Raw genomic sequence first — 22,197 nt, 5'->3', positions numbered from 1 at the left:
GAGTCGCCTCCTCCTTTTTAACCAGGCGGCTATCAGAGAGAAGAGGGTAGGGCGTGCCCATGGCCTTGTGCAGCACCTGAATTCCCTGTTCTTCGGCTGTTGCACAATCCCAAGGACAAACGCTGCCCGGTTTGCTGAATCCGGCGCGACTTCAGAGAAAGATCCCCGCTGCATGAACGTTTGAATGAAGGAGGCTGCAGGCTCCTTTGTCCTCGGCTATGCAATTTTTTTTCGTTTTCTGCTGCCCGAACGAGTGAATGAGGCAGAGGGAGAATGAAAGGAGATTGCGTCCCTTCTGTCTCCCCGTTGCTCAGAAAAGCAACTCCAGGAAAGTCCTTTGGTGGCGGCAGGTGTCCTAGAACCTGCCTGCTAGCAAAGGACCTTCCCAAAGTTGCTTTTTTGAGCAATGGGGAGATAGAAGGGACAAAATACCGGCCGGCTGGGACGGGTATACAGGACTGGGGGTGGGGCAGGCTTACTTCCGGTCACAAAAATCGGGACTTTTTAAGAATGCCCCGGGACGCGGGACAAATTGTGCAAAATCGTGACTGTCCTGTCAAAATCGGGACGTGTGGTCACCTTACCTATAGAGGCATGAAAACTAAACAATTAAATCCTTTTGATAAATATATATCCTATCCCTTGAGATAAAAAGTACTACCCCAACAAAAGGTTAGATATGCAGAAACATGAAGCTAAAGGTGGAAAATATTTCTGGTATGCACTTTACTGCCTGATTCTAGTTAAAATTAATTGTATGTCTGCGGTCCTTAGTGTACCAATGAAATTGAATTCAAAATTAATCAAGCAGAAGAAAGAAGAGATTTTAAAGAAGTGCCTCCTTTGAGTTTCCTTCTAATTCTAAATTACTCCCATTTCTTCAGGATTTTGCCTTTGAACAGCTCCCCTGCCTTGCATGTGCCATGTATAAATATATCAAATATAATAGCTAAAAAAATGGGAGGGAGCGAATGCCCTGAATGTTCATCAGGATTGAAATCTATTGAATTGTAATTTATAAAGTCCATTGAAGAAAGATAAGTTTGTAAGACCAGATTTTAGTAAACCTCTAGTAAGTTTGAAGAAAACTGAATAGCTACACTTCTAATATTTCTCTTCCTTTTGAAAATGTTAGTCTTTTTTTACAACTTTCAAATACCATGGCCTAATTTACTGGGGATAATCTAGGAGGCCAGATTATTAGTTTATGATAGCCAAAAAGTGAGAAAATCTGATAGCACCAACAAATTGTATTAAAAGACATAAATTTTGTGAGCTACAGCTCTCTTCATCAAAGGTATAGATTGATGTAAGATTTAAATTGGGATAAATGGAAGAGAAAGAGGAAAATAGATTAGTTCTTTGCAAATGCAAGTTACTGTTCATGAGAGACAGATCACAAGTATTTTATCAATTAACAATTGATGAGTGAGCTATAATTAACAAAAATGTATGCCTTTTAATAAAATCTGTATAGTCTGAAAACTCCCAATTGTTGCCCTTACTAAAAACAGATATGGACTGTAGCTTTGTGATTACAGCAGATGGCAGCACCAAGCCAACCCTAACTAAACCTGGATAAGATGAACAGGGTAGCTGTTGTAGTTTTATTATTGCTGTATATGCTTGATGCTTCGATAAGAGATCCACAGAAAAATTGAGGACTGTATGTTAGACTATGAAGTAGAAAAAACATCTTGGAAAAAGACAATGCTTAACTACTAGGTGATACATGGATATGAAGTGATCAACATTCAAGCTCCACCCAAGGAATATTTTTATTTTTTAATGTTTTTGTGACTCAAACTAAAGAAAGTTCAGCAACCTACAGCTGAAGGAATTCAGCAAAAGAACATTTTCTCAGTGCTGGTCTGGAAAGAAAAAAGGAAAAATCAGTATTTATGGAGCAGAACATAGTATGACAGAAAAGTTCTGAACTAGCACTCTTGTGAAAATGAAAATAAACTCTGATATGTTAATCCTTAAGAAAAGAATCCTAAACCCCTGGTTGGACAATATTTCTTTTTAGGATCAACTAAGATGTCTAAAAAAACCTCATGGTCATCCCAAAAAAAAAGCAAGGCATACTCTGTATTTTGTCAGATTTTTACATATGAAATGTAGCAGGAAATATTAGATCAAGCTCTAGAAAGGGTTATCTAAGAGTCTTTCTGGTCATTCTTGAATCAGAAAATAAAACTCGTACAAAATGTGTTGTCATCTTGCAGCCATTTAACTTCTCTTTAAGATGACAAAGCCTAACAATGTTATATACCTTGAGGCTGTCTTGAGAATTAGGGTGGGGGGGATATGCTACTATTATATCAACAGATGGAAAGATGACTTAAATGTGTCTTATTCTAGGGCTCAGACCAATTGAGGATGATGACATGAGGCTGCAGCAGACCAAAAAGGTTGCCAGAATTTGTTTGTAATGTAGTTAGATTGTTGGGAAGGAGAAGGCTAATTTTCTACCACATTTGTGAGCTGGATTTATTAATAAATCATCCCTTCTGAATTTTGGCAGCAGGGGTACTATTGTACAACCAGTTCATTATATCTCCTTTCACATAATAACAGAGATTTTGTTTTCCCCAGATAGGTGCCATTTTAAACTTTTTGAATCTTTGATGTCACTTTGTTCTAATCCAAATCTACCATATATACTCACTACCAGAACATCCAAATAAAGGTTTAATCTTTTTAAAGTGTTCTTTGAGTCTCAATACTTAATATCCTGTCTAACTATACATCACTGAATATTATAAGTTTAATGGAGAGAGCAGGTAAGAGAATCATAACAAGAAGATTAACATGATGACAATAAAAAAGATTAATCTGGTGCCAAATCTACCAGCCCGCAATTTCTCCTAATGTAATCCCAACATACATTATTAAAAGGGTGAAAAAGTCTGTTAATAAGCAAATTAGAAATATCTTGGACTATGAAAAAGGCAGACAATGTCATTTCACTTCGGCAGTTTATAGCATGCATAAGCTCATGCAGTTACCAGTGGCCTCTTGTTACTTAGGATTCTAATATGAAACTTTGGAAATTGAACTTCCATACAGCACAGGGCAAATCCACTTCTCTGAAAATATTTGAGTATGTCTGCAAGTGCAGGCATATATGGAAGTCCACAAAGCTGCAGCTTTCTACAATGATAGAAAGATGACATGTGATGATATTATAAAGTAAATTCAACCCTTATGTTCCTGCATCTTGGTGTCTAACATAAGGACTTCAATTATAGAGTTTGCATAGTGATGTCAAGATCCTATTCGGTCACTTGATCTCCTTTCCACTAAACTTTATCACATTAAATTCATCTAGTGGATAAGCAGAAGTCACTGAACACCAGTGGTGGGCCCCGGCATCACTCACATGCATGTGCTCAGTATGCGTACATACACGCACAGTGGGCGCATGCATTGTAGTGTAAAATGATGCTTCCACAAGCTTCCACGATGCTCCAGCTGCTCAGCGGAGTGTTGTGCAGGCGCTGTACGCACCATGAGTGTGCGCGGAAGTGCCAACAGCTTTAAAACACGGTAAGGAGCGTGGATGGGCCCTCTGGAGCACCGTACCGGAATGGTACCTGGTGCTCCAGGCAGGCTCCGGTACACCGGGGCGTACCACCTGCAACCCACCATTGCTGAACACATACACATTAGTTAAGATTTAAAATCATAGATGTATTGATCATGAACCAATTCTCCAAAAAACACTTCTACTAATAAAATACTTCTAGTAGAAGGTAGAGGAATAATTGCAACCAGCCATCTGTGACAAAATTCACCATCCCTCCCAGCATGTACAGACAATCTTTTTGGGGTTTGGAAAGATAAATAAACTGCAAACTGTATTGACCAAGTCTAGAGGCCTTTAATGAAACAAACTGACACCAAAGAATCTGGTCTTTTGTTTTGCCAAAAGGCAACCAGGCTCACAAACAGAACAAACACAGTAATTTCCTTACAAGAGAAATTACCAGACTTACAGTAAATAGCAGACTTGGCTTTTCAACCTGGTTGCTAGGGAACACATTGCAATTAACAAGCCCTATAATATTCGGTTTGTGTTCTTGGGTATGTTCTCTAGCCACTGTTCCAACTTGGAGGACTTGGTGGTTCTCAAAAAGAATTGCACATACAGACTGCAATTTTGCCATCTCTTTAGAGATAATTCCTGAATTCTAAGCTTAGCTATCTCTGATATCAAAATGCTTCCAGGTGGTTTCATTTTTAGACTATTTCAGTGGTGGGATTCAAATTTTTTTACTACCTGTTCTGTGGGCGTGGCTTAGTGGGCATGGCAGGGAAAGGATACTGTAAAATTGCCATTCTCTCCCCACTCCAGAGGAAGGTCCCGGTCAGCTGGGACCCGGGAGGCAGAGAATAGATGGAGGCAGGTGGGACCAGTCAGAAGTGGTATTTACCAGTTCTCTGAACTACTCAAAATTTCCGCTACCAGTTCTCCAGAACTGGTCAAAACCTGCTGAATGCCACCTCTGGACTATTTCCCCTAATTGTCCATAAACCAATTTGAAGCTGATGTTTAATTTTTTACTACTCTTTGGCGCTGAACTTCTGGGAGCAGATGGGGAATACCAGGAGCCAACCAGATCTCTCTCTAGCTGATCAATACTAGGAATTAAAAATTAAATATGAATAACATGTCATCAATGTTCCCCCACAAAGATGTGCAGTCAGACCTCAAATATATACCAGCCTTTTAATGTAGACCAGATTAGGAATCCGGAATTATAAATTCTAATATTATTTTTATTATAAGGTTACAGTAAAAAAGTTTTCAAGACTGATTCCCTCAGTTTATTTTCCTGAGAATTACAGTCATATCTAAGATACTTTCTCAAATTGCATTTTGCCAGGGCTCAGATTTCTCTTATCTAATTGTTACCTTGGTTGTCTTCCTCCTCCTGTTCTTCAACATTATTCAAACTTCGGATTATACCATGTTTTCAAGCATAAGTGCATAAAACAGAAATCGTGTTGCTTTTATTACAAAAAGGAACATTACATTTCAGAAGCCCTTCCCATTCCTGGTTGGTTACATCTCAACAGAAACGAAACAAAAACAGTTTGGATGTTTTGCTAACAAGAAAAGGGGATATCTTGGTCTACAGAAATTAAGAGAACCTTTGGATAGCAACAAAAGGTGCAGAAAACAATAACTCCTTGTTACCTTGACGATACCTCCCACGTACCAGACATCTGGAAACTAGCCCTAATTAACAAACAAGCCCCACCCACCACCCAGGCCATTACCACACGAAACAACAATGGACACACAGTCAGCACCAATCTACCAATCATGATACAACCACGCAACCAATCATTCCACTTACTGAAACAAAGCCAGCACTCCACATCCACCCACCAAGATTTATAGAGAGTTGGCAGCTCCGATCACGCTTTAAGCCCAAAACCCAGCCTGAAGATACCGAGTGAGACCTCGCTGAAATGTTGCCAAGACAATCTCAATCTTACATGGGAAAAGACCCGAATACAACAAGACCAGCATTTATTTATTCATACACACACACACACACACACACACACACACACATATATATATGTGTGTGTGTGTGTGTGTGTGCACGCGCGTGTGTGTTTATTTGTGCTGATAAATAAATAAATAAAAATAAAAATAAATAAATAAATAAATCAGCACAAATAAAAACACAAATATAACAAAGGCAACAGTAAAAATATTGGGTTTCTGTCGTGATGGACTCTTGATGGACTTGTGGTTGTGATTTATATATATATATATACACACATGTATATACACACACACACATACATACACACACACATATATATACATATTATATATATATATATATATATATATATATATATATATATATATATATATATATATATATATATATATATACACACACACACACACACACACACACACACACACACACACACACACGTATATATGTCGGAGCTGCTGTCTTTCTATAAATCTTGGTGGGTGTGTATGGAGTGCTGGCTTTGTTTCAGTAAGTGGAATGATTGGTTGTGTAGTTGTATCATGATTGGTAGATTGGTGCTGATTGGTGCTGGCTGTGTGTCTGGCTGTGTGTCCATTGTTGTTTCGTGTTATAACGGCCTGGGTGGTGGGTGGGGCTCGTTTGTTGACTAAGGCTGGTTTCCAGATGTCTGGTAGGCAGGAGGTATCGGCATGTTTATTCATGTTATGGGGATGTTTCTCTATTTCGATAGCTTCCATGATTATTCTCTTGTTGAAGTGTTCAGTTTTGGAGATTAATTTGGTTCCTTCAAAATTAATTTCATGACACACACACACCCACATATTACACACACCCACACACACACACACACCCACCCACCCACACACACACAGAAATATATCATAGTGAGTTGAGAGATTTTAGGCACTGAAGTCTAACTCATGGAAAAGACACATAATAGAGAAAGCTTCTGCAATATGAGATAGATTTTCTGAAACTATTATCAGAAAGAAGGCCTAACTTAGAAGTTCTCATTTGACATCATTAATCCTAACATAAACAGTTGATTGGTACTAAAATGAAAGCCTAAAAATGAATCACCTTGAGGTGATGTACCCCTTTAATGCCAACTGAAATCTCGTTTCTCCAAAGGTTTAATTTGAGTTGAAAAAGAAAAATGAACACATTCATCACTATTTGTAATATTGTTGTGAATTTCTACTGGTGCTACTTGAGGAGTTTCTTCTCCAGCTGCACAACTGATGTTTCAATAGCCAGAAATGAATTAGGGAAACTGTATCTCCAAACAATTGAAATATAGCAAGAAGTGGTCTATCTGGAAAAATGTGTTTTGTTTTAAATCCTGACTTTCTCATCACTTTTCCCTCACTGGTGCTCTTTTTCCACAAACAATTTCTTGTGTTGTTACCATTCATCACCAATGCTTACATAAGTTGAAAGGCGCGGGAGGGCTTCGGGCTCCGCTGCTCTCCCGGCTCTTGCCCGGCCGGCGTGGTGTGCTGGGAAGACCGGCGCCGCACCGGCCACCCGCGCACCCTTGACCGGCAGCGCAGAGCCGGCTGGGGCGCGGAGCGGAGTTAGGCAGGGCGACTGCCGGGGCGGATGGGGTGCTCGGCGCCGGCAAATCCTGAAGGGCTGCGCTGGTCTGCCGTCCCTTCTTGCGGCGGCGGGGGTGACGGAACAGCCCAGTCTATAGGGGCTGGGAGCTGGGTGGCTCTCTGCTCCGACTCAGAAAGTAGCGAGGTTGAAGGGAGAGACCCGAGTGACGTGTGCATGCTTGCGAGCTTCAAGTTTGAGCGTCGGGAGGGAGAGATTTTCGATCTTTTTTCACACATAAAGCGCACCGGGTTATAAGCCGCACTGCCGGTTTTTGATAAAATTTTAGGATTTTCAGTGCGGCTTATAGTCGTGAAAATACGGTACATTAAAATGAAATGTCATTGCATACAACTCTCAAAGGGTCACTGCCTCCAATATACACTACATAAACATGATAAAATACATACATACACGCACGCACGCACACACACATACATACATACACATATATCCTCATATATATCACAGAGAAACAACAGAGTTTAGTTTGGATGTATGCATGTATATGGTAAGAAAAATGAAACTTGCGAGTTTACCAGACAGATGGCATAGGGAACAAAGCTGTTATGGAATCAGGTAGTCCTGCTGGAAATACTTCAAAACCTCCTCCCAGAGGGAAACAACAGAAGCGTTCTATTGTGTTAATGTTTCTGTTTTTAAACATTCTATTTAAACATACTGCTTTTGGCCATCTCAAGGTCAAACATTATCATGGGGGATTCAGGTGTCTTGAATTTACAGACAACAGTCCATTCAATGTAACCCATTATATCAACACAAAAGAGTCAAACAAGTTAAGATGATAGCAATGATGGTACAATCAAAATTTCACAGTTTGTCCAGCACACAAAAAGGCAGAGATTCAATTATACTATTGCAATCACCATGATAGCATTTTTTAACATTCCTTAAGGACAACCCTAAACAAAACTGACATGTATTTATAATTGATTCTTAATTTAAGAAGCTTCATAGAAGTATATGGGTACAGCAACAGTACATACCTGAGATAATCCTTGAATTCCCAAACACTACATGCTTAAATGGCACAGTTCTGCAAATAACACTAAGGGAAAATATCCATTTGAATAGGTCTCATAATTTTGGATGAATCTCATAACTGTAACACAAGACTGAGCACAATATTATATGGTATATGGAATAAATTACTTGATGAACAACTATTATGAAAAAAGGACAGCAATCTTATTACATACTCTATATTAAATGTATGTCAAATTTTATATACTCAATGACTTTTCATTTATTCATCCTCTAGTGCTAGGAAGGTGAAAATGGAAAGAAAAGACATTGCTCCCATTCACTCTCATCTACAGATCATTGAGATGACTTTTTTCCTATCAGTATTTGTGTAAGGAAAGGCGGAATTGCAGCCACAAGGTATTTTTGAACTTTCAAAATCCCTGAGTATTTCTTTTGTTAGCTAAAGCTAAGGGGGTTTGGAGTGCATAAAAATCAGGAAGATTCTTGGCAAAGCTTCGTCTATACTGTCCATCAGGGAAACTGATAGTCACCTCCCACTATATCAATAAGTGTTTAGAAAGATGACCAAGAAGTCTCTATTTGGATGCTAAAGTAAATATGACTAGTTACCAAGATTCCAGTGACTTTCCTCTTTTCAATACATTTGGTCGAAGAAGATTTTGTGAGAATCTTGCACTTTTTGTTATAAATAGCTCAATATCCCAATTCTTTCTAAATTTCCTACCAGTTTAAACATTTAAATATCTCTTAACTCCATGTTTTCTTTACAGGGTGACTTTTATTGTTATATTAATGAACAAAGATCTGCTGTCTTCATAGATTTCATCTTTATATTTTTTATCAGATGTTTATTCTAGGCATTGGGTTTGGGCAAAAAGCAACAATAGCAATAGCAATAGTTAGACTTATATACGGCTTCATAGGGCTTTCAGCCCTCTCTAAGCGGTTTACAGAGTCAGCATATTGCCCCCAAGAACAATCCGGGTCCTCATTTTACCCACCTCGGAAGGATGGAAGGCTGAGTCAACCTTGAGCCTGGTGGGATTTGAACAGCCGAACTGCTGAACTGCAGTCAGCTGAAGTAGCCTGCAGCTTTTGTAGTAGATATTCTACTACAAAAATAGGAATATAAAGCAAAAAGCAAAAATAACTTAGGGAAACCATCCAGAGTACTGGAATTCTTTCAAACTCCTTATTAACAGCTCTGCTTTAGATCATAAAGGACTTCCATTGGAGGAAAAAATAATCTGAGCCAATTGCATCTGCCATATGAATGCACTGGGGGACTTTTCTTCATCTTTTGCCTACTCAGGTCATTTTGAAACATCATATTTTGTTGGCTTTTTCAACCATATCAGCACTGGTCCCCTATTCAGATTGAACAGAGTTCTATTTAATGCATAAATATCCAAGACAAATAAGAAGGTGCTTGAATAGGTTTTCAACAATTTAATAAATATTCTGGCACCAAATTTCTACTCTGGAATACAGACCTTTGAGGAAACAAACAAAAATAAATTTAAAACTGTACATTCAGTAACATAACTAAATTCCAGTATAAAGCTAGATTTAAAAGATTTACCACACAAGAGAGAGACAGAAAAGTTCCTAGAACAATAAGACAAAACAATTATTCCACTCCAATTTTGTAGCCTCATGCCTGTTGCCTCTTTAAATAACTAAGAGAGTTTATCTACTAACTGGATGTAATGTTACACAGAACAGAGAAGGCATTCAGAATGCAATAAAGTAGCACGTAGGCACTACCATGGTCTGCAAGTTCTTATCCACCTTCTTAAACAACAGGAGACCAAGATTGGGTTTGCCGTCTTTGAAGCTAGTAGCTAAAGAACAATTATGTGCTGCAAACTAACATATCTGCAAAGGGCCCAAGGAGATTTTTGTTGAAAATGCATCGGATCCACACTAGATAGTTTGTGAACGGCTTAATGTTGTCTGAAAATGTATGGTTTTGGTGGGACAAAATGTAAGGCATGTATGTATTTTCTCCTTGCTCCTGAATCCAAACTTCGTATTTTACTTCTCTGACCTTCAAGTATTTCAGGTTCCAAGGGATCTGCCAAGATACAGAGAGCTTAGCTTCACTGGTACCCTGGATAGAGGCTTGGCATTTAGCATCTCTAACTTTGCCTGGATAGAGGCCACTAGTCCACTTTTGCTTCTTAGGCCCTGGTTTGGTTTTCACCGTTTGCCTGATGATCTGGATAAGGGAAGCAATATTAATTTTGGTGTCCTGATAGATACGGAAAAGCCATTCCGGGTTGCTGCAACACAGGTGCCGGGAAACCTCATTGCTCTTAATAATGCGATCTTGTTCTGCTATGTCTAAGTGGGCAATTCCTCCTTGATCCCAGGGTCTGTCTGGATAAGTCACAGTATTCCCCTTTTCAGTGTTTTGCCATGAAATATACTGAAGATCCATGCCAGGAAGGGTAGATAATGTCTTGTAAGGGGTGTAATGTTCAGGATTTATAGCAAAAGGGAAGAGTTCCACAACAGTGGCTCCTCTTGGTAGAAAGAGAGACATCACAAGTTGAGCTCCATGCATGCTGACAAGCATGGATGCATTGCTAATCAAGCGTACTATTTCTGAAAATGTATGGTCTTCTATGGAAACAGTAATGGTTTTCATCTGAAATTCTTGGGCAAGTGCCAAAATTAGCTCTGCCTCATTTAGGATTAGTCTATTGATGGTTCGGCTGAATACTATTATATATTCCTCACCAGGTATTCCTTCCAAGCTCACATTTAGCCTCTTCATCATGAATGTTTTGAACTGTCGGATCTCATTGCCAGAGACCAAGATGTTGGCTTTCGGCCCCTGGGGCTGAACAAAACCATATTGATACCAGGTTGTGATTTTAGACAGACCCACGTATGATTTGGTGAAACACAGGAGCCGCCCAAGTGTTTTAAGCTGCTCTCTTAGGAGTGGTTGCTTGCTGCTAAGCAATTTGTATAGCTCAAAGTGTAGTCCTTCACCCCAGCCTTCCATGAAGAACAATCTGGTCTCCAAATCCAAATCTGGAAACTGCTGCATTGTATAGAAAATTGGAAGGAGATCATCATGGAAAACATGCATCAAATTATCTGGATTAAACCTATTCATAATCAGTGCTACATCAGGAACAAAAACAGGCTTTGGCATAAATTTCAGAGCTGCAGCCGGTAGTTCTACAAAATTGAAATACTGGGTATTATGGTCCTCCACTGAGGAGAGATCAAGTAGGGCAGGCTGAAATCTTCTGGAGCCCAAGTTTGGAAGCATAACAGAAGAACTGCTATGGAAGAAGACAAATTCCTCAGCTTCGGTAGAATAACAGAGAGACTCAAAACGGCATATACGGTCAGTGTGCATCCTGCCAGTACACACCATTTTGGTGCCATCTTCTACCAGAGCTTGAAGTGCGACATGATAGTCAATGCTGACCTGAGAGATTTCCTGGGACTGACGCATGAGGACTAACTCCTCTTCCAGCACAAAGACATGATCATGCAGCTTGATATACTTCCACAGCACAGCAGCAAGGACACACACTAGCAAGGCGTTAAATACTGCTGCTATGTTCATTCTGGACCCAGGTCCTAGCAAGTAGGTAGGTGGTAAACACTAAGGAAGAGGGATGCATTCTCAGTCTTCTTTATCATAATGGAGCAGAGACCTAAAAAAATAAAGTAAGAGCAAAAACAGTTATGGTTATAACAGTCCTCTAAAATTTATTATGTTGTTGTATAGGAATAATGGCTAATCTCCATCTTGCCCCCTCCACCCTTGATAAATTCTTCAGTTTTTGTGCAAGAAGGAAGAACTGCAGATAATGTTTAAAAATATTCTTTGAAACAGCTGCTCCAAGCAGATTCACTCTAATTTTAGCCTTGTTCTCTAAACAAAAATACATGTTACATTACAGACTAATACTGTAGATGCTACATACCAGCAAACAATTTCTGCACTTAAAGTACTCATATTAAACTTTATTCATGGACACTTTTATGAAAGAAGGTATATGTATAGCCTCATTGATCTTCTTTTATCAAAAACTGATTATGTGATTTGTTTTTATTTTTGTATCTTATTTCTTTCAGCAAAAAAAAAAAAAAAACAGCAGGGAAAAAAGAAGACTCTTTTGAGTTTCAGTGTGACATATGACCACTTATGTATGTATAGAATTACTGCCTAATGGACATGTCAGTCCAACATAAACATTTTATAACTCTAACCCTGCATCCATCACATCAGTGCCAAGAAACTGCAAAGAATCTATTGCAGAAGGACCTGTAGGATCCAGGTAAGAAATTGAGTCTCCTTTGTTTTCAAATTATGAGAATGTTTTAAAATAGTCAGCCAAAGATAAGATTGGGCTTTTGAGCATATGCACTAAAATAAACCCTCCCCCCAAAATAAGCCCTCCCCAAAAATATTGCAACACAGCAGCAACCGTGAGGTGACTATGCTCGCCACCTCCTGCACCTCAAAAATAATAAGACACCCCCCCTCCCCAGTTAGAGGCTGGGTTTTTTGAAACAACGTAGCTCTTTTCTTTCCTTATTTGACTTCACTAACTTTGTAGCTGAAGGGTTTGCAACTTGTTTACAGAAACTGATAAAGAACCAAGGGCATGGATTGTTTTCACAGGTGCCTCTGAGAATTATTTTGGCAGGGGAAAGAAAGGGGGAGGGGAACAGAACCCTTCTCCTTTGAAGAGCATAAAAGAACTTGTGTTCAAGTCAATCTAAAATAAAAAATAAAAGAGGCCTGGAAGGCTAGAGTGGCAGTCGCTATTCGGTTTTTTTCTTTTTTCTTTTCCTTTCTTCTGTTTTGGAAACATGGATCAATATTCAGATGAGGAAACCTTAAAATTCCAAAATATCTTGGCTGGAATTCAAAATCTATTGGAAGGATATGGGAGAATTGAGAAGAAGTTGGAAAGACTAGTCTTCCTCCCAGCAAAAGATGATGGGGTTGGAGCCCCAAAAATTAAAGGGGAGAATGAAGATATAGAAGATAAAGATAAGACAATAGATGAATTTCTTAATGGAGCAAATGTGGGTGAAAGTGGAAAGAAGGGAATATGGAAAAGGGAATTCGACGAATTGGAGCTCTATCCCAGATTCCAGGACACAGAAGGAAAAAAAAATTACTAATGATGACGTAAGAAGAGAAATTTTTTAGAAGCAAGATTGACAACCAAAGACAAGCTAATTTTAGTAACAACTGGTGGACAACGAGATTATCTGAGAGACCCTTCAAACAACAAAGTGCGGAGAGAAGTCTATAAAAACCTTATAAAGGAGATAAAAAGAAGACTGACACCACAATTGGCAAGAGAGATAAGACTGTTTTGTTACTGGAAAGATACAGGTTGACAATGAATGTTGATAATAAAAAATTAGTTGATTTTGGTGATTAATAAGTAGGAATTTTGTAACTCTTAGATTGTTTTAGATTGTTATCAAATGTTTACTCGCTAAGAATTAATTAACTGTAATAATAATAATGAAATGGTAATGGATACAGCTTAATGATATATACATGTATGGTAATCTAGTAAAAAAAATTGGATATAAATTGCAAATTGTGACTTAGGAAAAAGACCTATAATATTGTATTAACACATTTTTATTTAGATCTTGTTATAAAGGTGTGGGGTTTTTTGGGGGGGGTGTGTCTGATGAGACGAGATGAGACATAAATAGTAAATGATTTTTAGCCAATTATAATAATAACAAGGAAATGTTAATGGTCATTGTTTAACAATATATACATGCTATGGTATTGGCAAAAGTAACCTGAATATAAATTCTAAACAGTGAATTGGAAAAAAGGGGGAGGAAAGGTTTAGAAACTTTATTAATTGATTTATATTTAAAAGATGTTATAAAGGTGTAATGTTACTGGAGGATTTTTTGAAATAGCTAATGAATGCCATTATGTGGTTGTGTCTTTAAGTATGAATGATTTGAGGTAAAAGCATGTTCAAATAATTGTAGTCAAATGAGAATTGTGGTACATTAATAATAAGATATACAAAGATTTTTGATTTAAAGTGTATAATCTAATATGAACTATAAGTAATGACTGTGCAAGAAATGCACGAAAGTTATCTGTAACCAATCAACACGCTTTCTACAAGATGTAATGAAGGATGATTCTTTTTTGTGTTTTTGTTCAATTAAAATAAAATAAAATTTAAAATAATAATAAGACCTCCCCGAAAATAAGGCCAAGTGCTTATTTTGGGGGTCAAAACAAAATAAGACCCTGTCTTATTTTCTAGGAAAGACAGTAGAAATAGGACCACTGTCTCTTATTGTGGCTATGGATACATTATTCAAATATTGAAAGCATTTTAATATCTTTCTCAATTCAAATTAATGTGAACTCTATTTTTGTAGAGGTTATTAGGGAAAGTCTCAGACCTCAGGCGGTCACTGTGCCTCAGATAGGCGGGTGTGAGTCCCTTTTTGTGAAATGGGGCCTTGGAGTTCAGGTGGGCCTTTTTGTTATGTACCTGTCTTCCTGCTACGTTTCATCGGCCCTGCCGGAGCTGCTGAATGTATTAGCTGGATTGGCAGTTGATTTCCCCAGGCTTATTATCCTGGGGGATTTCAATCTGCCTTCCATTGGCGAGACATCCGAGTCAGCTCGGGAGTTCATGGCTTCCATGATGGCTATGGACCTAACTCAGTTAATTCAAGACCCTACCCATAATGGGGGACACACGCTCGACCTTATTTTTGTCTCTGGGCAGTGGATGAATGATCTAGATTTAGGGGATATTTCCATCCAACCCTTGTCATGGTCGGATCATTTCCTCATCAGGCTTGACTTCCGTACTGCTACCCCTCACCGCAGGGAGGCGGAATCAACTAGATGGTTCCGCCCCAGGCGCCTGATGGACCTGAAAGGAGAGAGGAGTGGGGGAGAAGGAGGACACTCACTCTTGTCAGAAGAGACCACACGAGAGCCTTGCCGTCTCTTGCATCCCAAAGGTGGGTGGGTGTGGGAACTTTGGTGGCCCCAATTCTTCTCTGGGGGGGGGTGTCTCCTGGTGCTACTGGCTAGATAGACTCCTGCAGCAAAAGTGCTTGGCGGCTCCCACGGCACTTTGCATCTCGGGAGCCGCCAAGCTCCTTTGCTGCAGACCCGGGCGCTTGGTGGCTCCCGCGATGCAAAGTGCCCCGCCACTGCCGAGGCCGACTGCTGCCCCGCTGAGCTGCTTCGCCAAAGGCTGGGAAGGAACTCCACTGGAGCTGTTGAGTCTTTGAAGAGATGCCCAGCTGAGCGAGGACACAGAGGAGGAGGAGGAGAAAAGGTCTCCCCCGCCATGTCCTTGCCTCCTATCGTGCCGCCACCTTCGGCCGCCCCCGACTGCAACCAAGGAAGCAACACCAGCCGCCGCCACCGGCTCCTCGAAAGCCGGTGGCGGTGCTGGCGATGGCCCCCCTCGCTCCAGGCAGGTCTCCTCGGAAAGGGCGCGGCGTGGCTTCCGAGCGATTCACCAGCTTCTCCAGTTCCTGGCCCAGCGCCTCCTTGCAGTGCTTAATAAAGAAGAGAATCCACTGAGTTCAGTGGGAAATGTGGCAACTAACTTGGCTGATGCACAGTTGCAAAGGAGCAAGTGACATATAAAACTAACCTATACATCATGGATTAGAATGAGTTAAGAAAATGGCTTATCTAGACCATGAAAGTTTGTAAAAGCTGGTAAGTCAACATGTAATGTACATTAGGGATTTTTTAAAACAATGTAATTAACAAAAAGGAAATATTAAGTACCACAGTGTTTCTTTGTTTCCAAAGTATCAATATTTATTCACAGTTAAGACAATTGAAACATGCTTTTACCTCTCTTGTTTAGCTAACTTCTATGCCAAAATGTTTCAGTGTCCTGATTATTTTAAAAAAGTGAAGAGAAAATGGCACTTTACAAAATAATCTTAATAAAAAATATAAACTATAAAATCAAAGTAAAGTTGATTAAATTATCCTACAGGTACACTGTAAAATTACTAAAATAAGCCATTGCTATTAAAAAATCTCATTTCCATAAGTAAATTCTTAAAGTTGTCTTTTCCTAACAATGCCCAAAGCAATTTAACTGCTAATTAATTAATCAGACTGCATTGATTTCAGCCAATAACAATCCATTTGGATTTTATGCTAAACTTGATCTGTACACTCCACTTCTCTAAAAAGGAGTTCAAAGGGTTTTTCTACATATTAGGACAATGTTTCTCAACTGTAGCAACTTTAAGGTGTGTGGATTTCAACTCTCAGAATTCCTCAAGAGAACTGAAGTCCACACATCTCAAAGCCATCCAGGTTTACAAACACTGTTAATAATTGTCTCTCATATATGTAGCCCAAAAATAATTTATGTTCTTATTTTCCTATGGCCAAATTTCCACCTTTTGTTTTAAATCAATAAAATCGGTGCATTAAATCTCCAGAGCCTTAAAACACTGTCAAGAAAGTGCCCATTAATTCTCTCTCAATTTTGTCTCAAATGGTCAGGTAGGTTACTGTTTCATATTGCCATATTCTTAGTGGTAGCTTTTTATCGTCACCTGATCCTTTCTTTCCTGGGTTGGTATTTATGGTATTTAGTATAGGCCTTTTTCGGATCATGTGCCAAAAGCCAGGGGAGCGCAAGGGGGGGCATGCGTGGGTGTGCACACACCCATGCTATGCATGTGACACCCCCTTGCACGCATGCACGTGTGGCCCCTGCCCTCTCCCCCGCTTTTGGCCCATGATGGACCCATTTTTCACCCTCCCTGAATCCTCGGGAGGGCGAAAAATGGCTGCATGGAGAACCCAGAATTCAAGAATGATGACTTCCAATTTGCCCACAGAGCTGTTTTTCATCTTCCGGAGCCTTCACGAGGCTCCGGAGAGCAAAAAATGGCCTTACAAACAAAGTGGTAGTCACATTCCCAAACTTACAATTTGCCTATAGGGCTGTTTTTTGTACTCCGGAGGCCTCAGGGAAGCCTCCTGAAGGCTCCAGAGGGCAAAAAATGGAAAAAAAATGTTCTTGCACTTATGACTGTGGCAGCACCCCCATGGTCACATGCTCAAAAATCAGGCACTTGGCAACCAGTATGTACTACAACAGTTGCTGAGTCCGACAGTTAACTTACCTGAACGGTCCTTCTATGTGTGCTGCTTGGGGAATCCAAGCATGGGTTAACTTTGTCCATTAGCCTAGAGACTGAGTTATATAAATTGGTGACCACGCCTCCTCTGACTGGATGTGTCAGTTTTGTACGAAGTCAGCCGTTTAATGATGTATAACAATAACAATAACAAGTGATGGCCGTAGCCCAACAGTATACAAACATGTCAGAACACAAGTCACAACTAGGTAAAGTCAGTCATAGTCAAAGTCACAAGTCAGTGAAAGGTCAGTCAAGTCAAAGTCACGACAACCCTGGCCAGCCGAAGCTGCGGGTGGGTTTGGATTCCTCTTGCAGCACACATAGAAGGACCGTTCAGGTAAGTCAATGGTCGTTCTCTTGTGTGCTGCTTGGGGAATCCAAGCATGGGACATGCCAAAGCAATTAAGATCCAGGGTGGGAGCTAGGCTGGCCAGGGTCCCCCGCAGGGGGGAGCACCTGTTGCAACACACGCCGCCCAAAGGAGGCCTCAGCCGAGGCATACACGTCAACCTTGTAATGTCTGATGAATGGCGATGGAGTAGACCAGGTAGCCGCCCTACAGATTTCTTCCACTGAGGCTTGCGTGGCCCAGGCCGCCATGGTGGCCGCACTCCTGGTAGAGTGAGGAGTGATGCGCCTGGGTACTTGCCAAGATTGGCTGTCATAAGCAAGAGCAATGCACGCCTTCAACCATCGACCTATCGTATAGGGAGAAACCTTCTGTCCCATGGATGATGGCTGAAAGGACACAAAAAGCGCTTCCGACCACCTGAAAGACGCTGTGAGTTTCATGTAGCGACAAAGAACCCTGAGTACATCCAGGTGATGCCACTGGCGCTCCTGTGGATGAGAAGGGTTGGGGCAAAAGTCCGGAAGGACGAGTTCCTGAGACCTGTGGAACAACGTGTTGATTTTTGGTAGAAAGGCTGGGTCCAAATGGAGAACGACTCTGTTGGGATGGAATATACAGAGGTCCGCCCGAACTGACAGGGCCGCCAATTCGGAAACCTGCCTGGCTGATGTAATAGCCACCAAGAACACGGTCTTAAGAGTTAGTAGTCGAAGACTGATAGAAGTAATAGGTTCAAATGGAGAGCTCATAAGCGCCCTGAGTACTAAAGTCAAATCCCATGTAGGGAGCGGTGCACGGTCGGAGGCCGGATGTTGGCTGCCCCTTTCAGGAAAGCCTTGACTTGCGAATGCTGGGACAAGGAGTGTCCCTGACCTCCCCCAATCACCGTGGCAAGGGCCGTGACCTGCCTGCGAAGCGTGTTGGGTGCCAAACCTTTGTTGAGTCCCGATTGCAGAAAGTCCAATACTCGGGGCACCGAATCCTGGAGAGGGTCTGCCCCATTCCGTAGGCACCACCTGCAGAAGGCCTGCCAGGTAGTCTCATAAATTCGAGTGGTGGAGGGACGACGGGCTGCTTGAATCGTGTCAACGACCTCACTGGAATAATGAAGGTCAGTCAGAATAGTCTGCTCACGTTCCACACGGCTAATTGTAGCAACTGGGGGTTCGGATGTACGAGGGCCCCCTGGTTGAGCCGGATCTGATCGTCTGGAATCCTCCACGGGCGCAAGATCGACAGGTGCACCAGGTTGGCATACCAGGTTCGTCGGGACCACATCAGAGCCACCAAGAGAACCTTCGCTTGTTCCGACAGGATCTTCTGGATGACCGCCGGAATCACTGGTAGAGGCGGGAAGGCATAGAGAAGGCTGGCCGGCGACGGGCTGTGCAAGGCATCCACTCCCTCCGCCCCAGGAGTCACGTATCTAGAGTAAAACCGGGGCAGTTGCGCATTGTGGGGCTGCGCGAACAAGTCCACCGCTGGATGGCCGAACCGGCGGGAGAGCTGTTGGAAGAGGTCGGGGTGGAGCTGCCACTCTGCATGATCCACTGTGGCTCTGCTCAGCCAATCCGCCTGGACGTTGGAGTCGTCCGAAATGTGTTCCGCCCGAAGGGACAACAGTCTGGATTCTGCCCAATGATGCAATTTCTCTGCCTCCAACATGAGGGCCCTGGAATGTGTGCCCCCTTGGCGATTGACATGCTCCTTGGAGGCCACATTGTGGGTTAAGATCAGAACGTGTTTGTGAGTCACAATGTCCTGGAATTCTCGCAGAGCTAGTTGGATGGCCCATAACTCTAGCCAATTGATGCTGTTGGACAGCTCCCGGTCCAACCAGCGACCCTGCGCCACCCGATCCAGGGCATGGCCGCCCCATCTGAATAGGCTGGCATCCGTCGTAACCTGGATGCGTTCCGGCTCCTTGAACGGGCACCCCTTGAGGATCTTGGAGGACGCCCACCACCGAAGTGATCTGAGGGGCTTGGGCGGAAGACGGACCTTGAGTTGTGAATGATTGGTATGGGACCTTTGATAGGGAAGCAGGAACCATTGGAGTGGTCGTGTGTGAAACTTGGCCCAGGGGACGATGTTGATGCAAGATATCATCTTCCCTAACAGTTGAGAGAGAAGGGCCAAGGGCACCAGCAGCAGCGTGGATACCTGAGTTGCCAGCCGCTGGATGATCTGCCGCCTTTCCAGGGACAGGAAGACTTTGCAGGTGGCAGAATTGATGACAGTCCCTAAGTGAAGCAACGATGTAGTTGGCTGCAGATGACTCTTGGGGAGGTTCAAGATGAAGCCGTGCCTCCGCAGGGAGTCCATTGTTACTTGCAAATCCCACAGGGCCTGTTCTCGAGACGACGACAGGACCAAGATGTCGTCTAAGTAACAATTCACTCTCACCGGAACAGAGTGAAGCGAGGCCGCCACCACTGCTAGGAGCTTGATAAAGGTGTGGGGGGGGGGCGATGAGAGACCGAAAGGCAAGGCCCGATATTGGAAATGATGGCCCGCGAAGTGGAAGCGAAGAAACCTCCGATGCGCTGGATGGATGGGCACATGGAGATATGCCTCTTTGATGTCGACTGATGTCATCATGTCGCCCTGGCGGATGGATGCCAGGATGCTCTTTAAAGACTGCATCTTGAACTTCTGATACTTGATGTACCAATTGAGTCTTTTCAGGTCTAGAATGGCCCGCCATCCCTCTGAGTTTTTGGGCACCAGAAACAGGATGGAGTAAAACTCTAGGCCTTCCTGCCCCTTGGGAACCTGTTCTATGGCATTGATGGAGATGAGATGATGTATTTCGGCTTCCATGAGACGTCGTTTCACTGAGCACCTGGGGACGGGGCACCTGATGAACCGTCTTGGGGGAATGGAGAGAAACTCTAGGGTGAGGCCCACCCGCACCACCTGAAGGGCCCAGGCGTCGGACGTGGTCTCCGCCCACTGATGAGCGAAGGCCAGAAGACGTCCGCCCACCTGCTCCTCCCCTTGGGAGTCACCGGTACCTCCGAAAGGACCGGTTCCCAGATCCACGAAAGGACCTCCTGTTGTGGGATTGCGCCTGATGCTGTTGGCGCCCCCTATCTCTGGCCCCCGCATGATCCTGGCCATGGTCCTATAGCTGGTGAAAGCCCCTGTTATAGTGGGGAACAAAGGGAGCTGCGGAGTATTCCGAGTAACCTCCCCGAAAGGACTGTTGCCTGTTATATGGCTGCTGCCTCCTGGTATTGCGCCCCCCGGAGGAGGGGAGAACCTTGTGTTTGTCCCTGGTCTCTATGAGTATGGGGTCAAGCACAGAACCAAATAAGGCACCACCCTTGAAAGGGGTGGACGCCAGGCGCCATTTAGACTTAACATCAGCCTGCCAATGGCGGAGCCACAGCAGGCGACGTGACGCCACATTGGACACCACAGCTTGAGAAGCAAACTTGGCGGCATTGAGAGTGGCATCCGCCTAGAACTCTAGCGCGGCCATAATCTTGGTGACATCTTGATGAAGACGCACCTCATCAGGGATCAGTCTCTCCTGTAATTGTTTGAGCCAAAGCACAGAGGTTCTATTAAAGAACAATGCCGCAGTAGCAGCACGCAAGGCCCAGGCCGCAGCCTGATGGGTCTTATGAATGACGGTCTCGGCCTTGCGATCCTCGGCCTTCAGGCCCTCAGAAATTTCTGATGGAATCAGTGCAGGGGAAGCTAGGGTGGCTACTGGCTGATCCACAGTCGGAAACTGCAGAATGTTCTCTAAGTCAGGAGTGGAAGTGTATAATTTCCTGTCTCCATTGCTGGGCGGAGCAACCGCAGTCGGTTGATCCCATTGTTTCTGAATAAGGTCCATGAATAACTTTGGGGAAGGGATCACTTCCTGTAGTGAAACTGGTTCAGCAAATAGGTGCTCAGTAGTATCCAGGCCTACTGCAGAACTATTTTTGGGAGCCATCTCTCCCATACGAGTAGTAGCCTTAGCTTTATATAATAAGGACTTAAATAGAGTAGGTTTAAACAGGCCAGAGGAATTAGGCTGATCAAAAATCAGACCCTCATCATCAGAGAAATCTCTATCTATCAACTCCTCTTCCTCGACCAAGGCTGAATCCTCCCTATAATGTGAGGGGAGAGGGGAAGAAGAAGGCCCCGCTGGTAAATCTGGAAGATCTACTTGAGGAACCTGAAGAGAAGGCCCACCTAGGGCGCTGGCCACTATTGGGGCTTGAGTCCTACGGAGTAATTCCTCATCCACCCCCCTTGAAATAGCTGCAGAGATCATCAGGTAGAGATCTGGAGAAAGGCCCTGATCATGGCCCTCAATAAGCTTCAGGCGTGCAGCAGTGGGGGTAAAGGTAGCAGAAAGCCCAGCACGTGGCAGAGCATAGGCCGAGAGTGCGTGCGCCTCATGAATGACTGGGGGAAGTTGGATCCCCAACCCCCCCACCCCTGCCTCCGGAATAACAGACAAAGGGCGATCAAGGGACCAGGCCTGACTCCCTGCTGGCTGAGGAACTGAGGCTGGAG

General features: G+C 42.8%; 1 protein-coding gene across 4 annotated transcripts in view; it reads right to left on the bottom strand.

Moving 5' to 3' along the window:
* Positions 1-9,564: 9,564 nt before the first annotated feature.
* The window catches only part of POMGNT2 (protein O-linked mannose N-acetylglucosaminyltransferase 2 (beta 1,4-)), a 51,314-nt gene continuing 38,681 nt past the window's right edge, over positions 9,565-22,197 (bottom strand). For all 4 annotated transcript variants that reach the window (XM_014062065.2, XM_014062064.2, XM_014062066.2 and 1 more), the window contains one exon: positions 9,565-11,818. In XM_014062065.2, the coding sequence (XP_013917540.2) occupies positions 9,991-11,727 (1,737 nt within the window). In that variant the 5' untranslated portion in view covers positions 11,728-11,818 and the 3' untranslated portion in view covers positions 9,565-9,990. The remainder of the gene's footprint in view (positions 11,819-22,197) is intronic.

Source organism: Thamnophis sirtalis, unplaced genomic scaffold (assembly GCF_051295495.1).
Source record: "Thamnophis sirtalis isolate CommonGarterSnake01/CBP01778 unplaced genomic scaffold, rThaSir2_p1.2 scaffold_4, whole genome shotgun sequence".
Taxonomy (NCBI): domain Eukaryota; kingdom Metazoa; phylum Chordata; class Lepidosauria; order Squamata; family Natricidae; genus Thamnophis; species Thamnophis sirtalis.
Note: the sequence above shows the minus strand (reverse complement) of the source record. Positions and strands in the feature narration are given on the sequence as shown.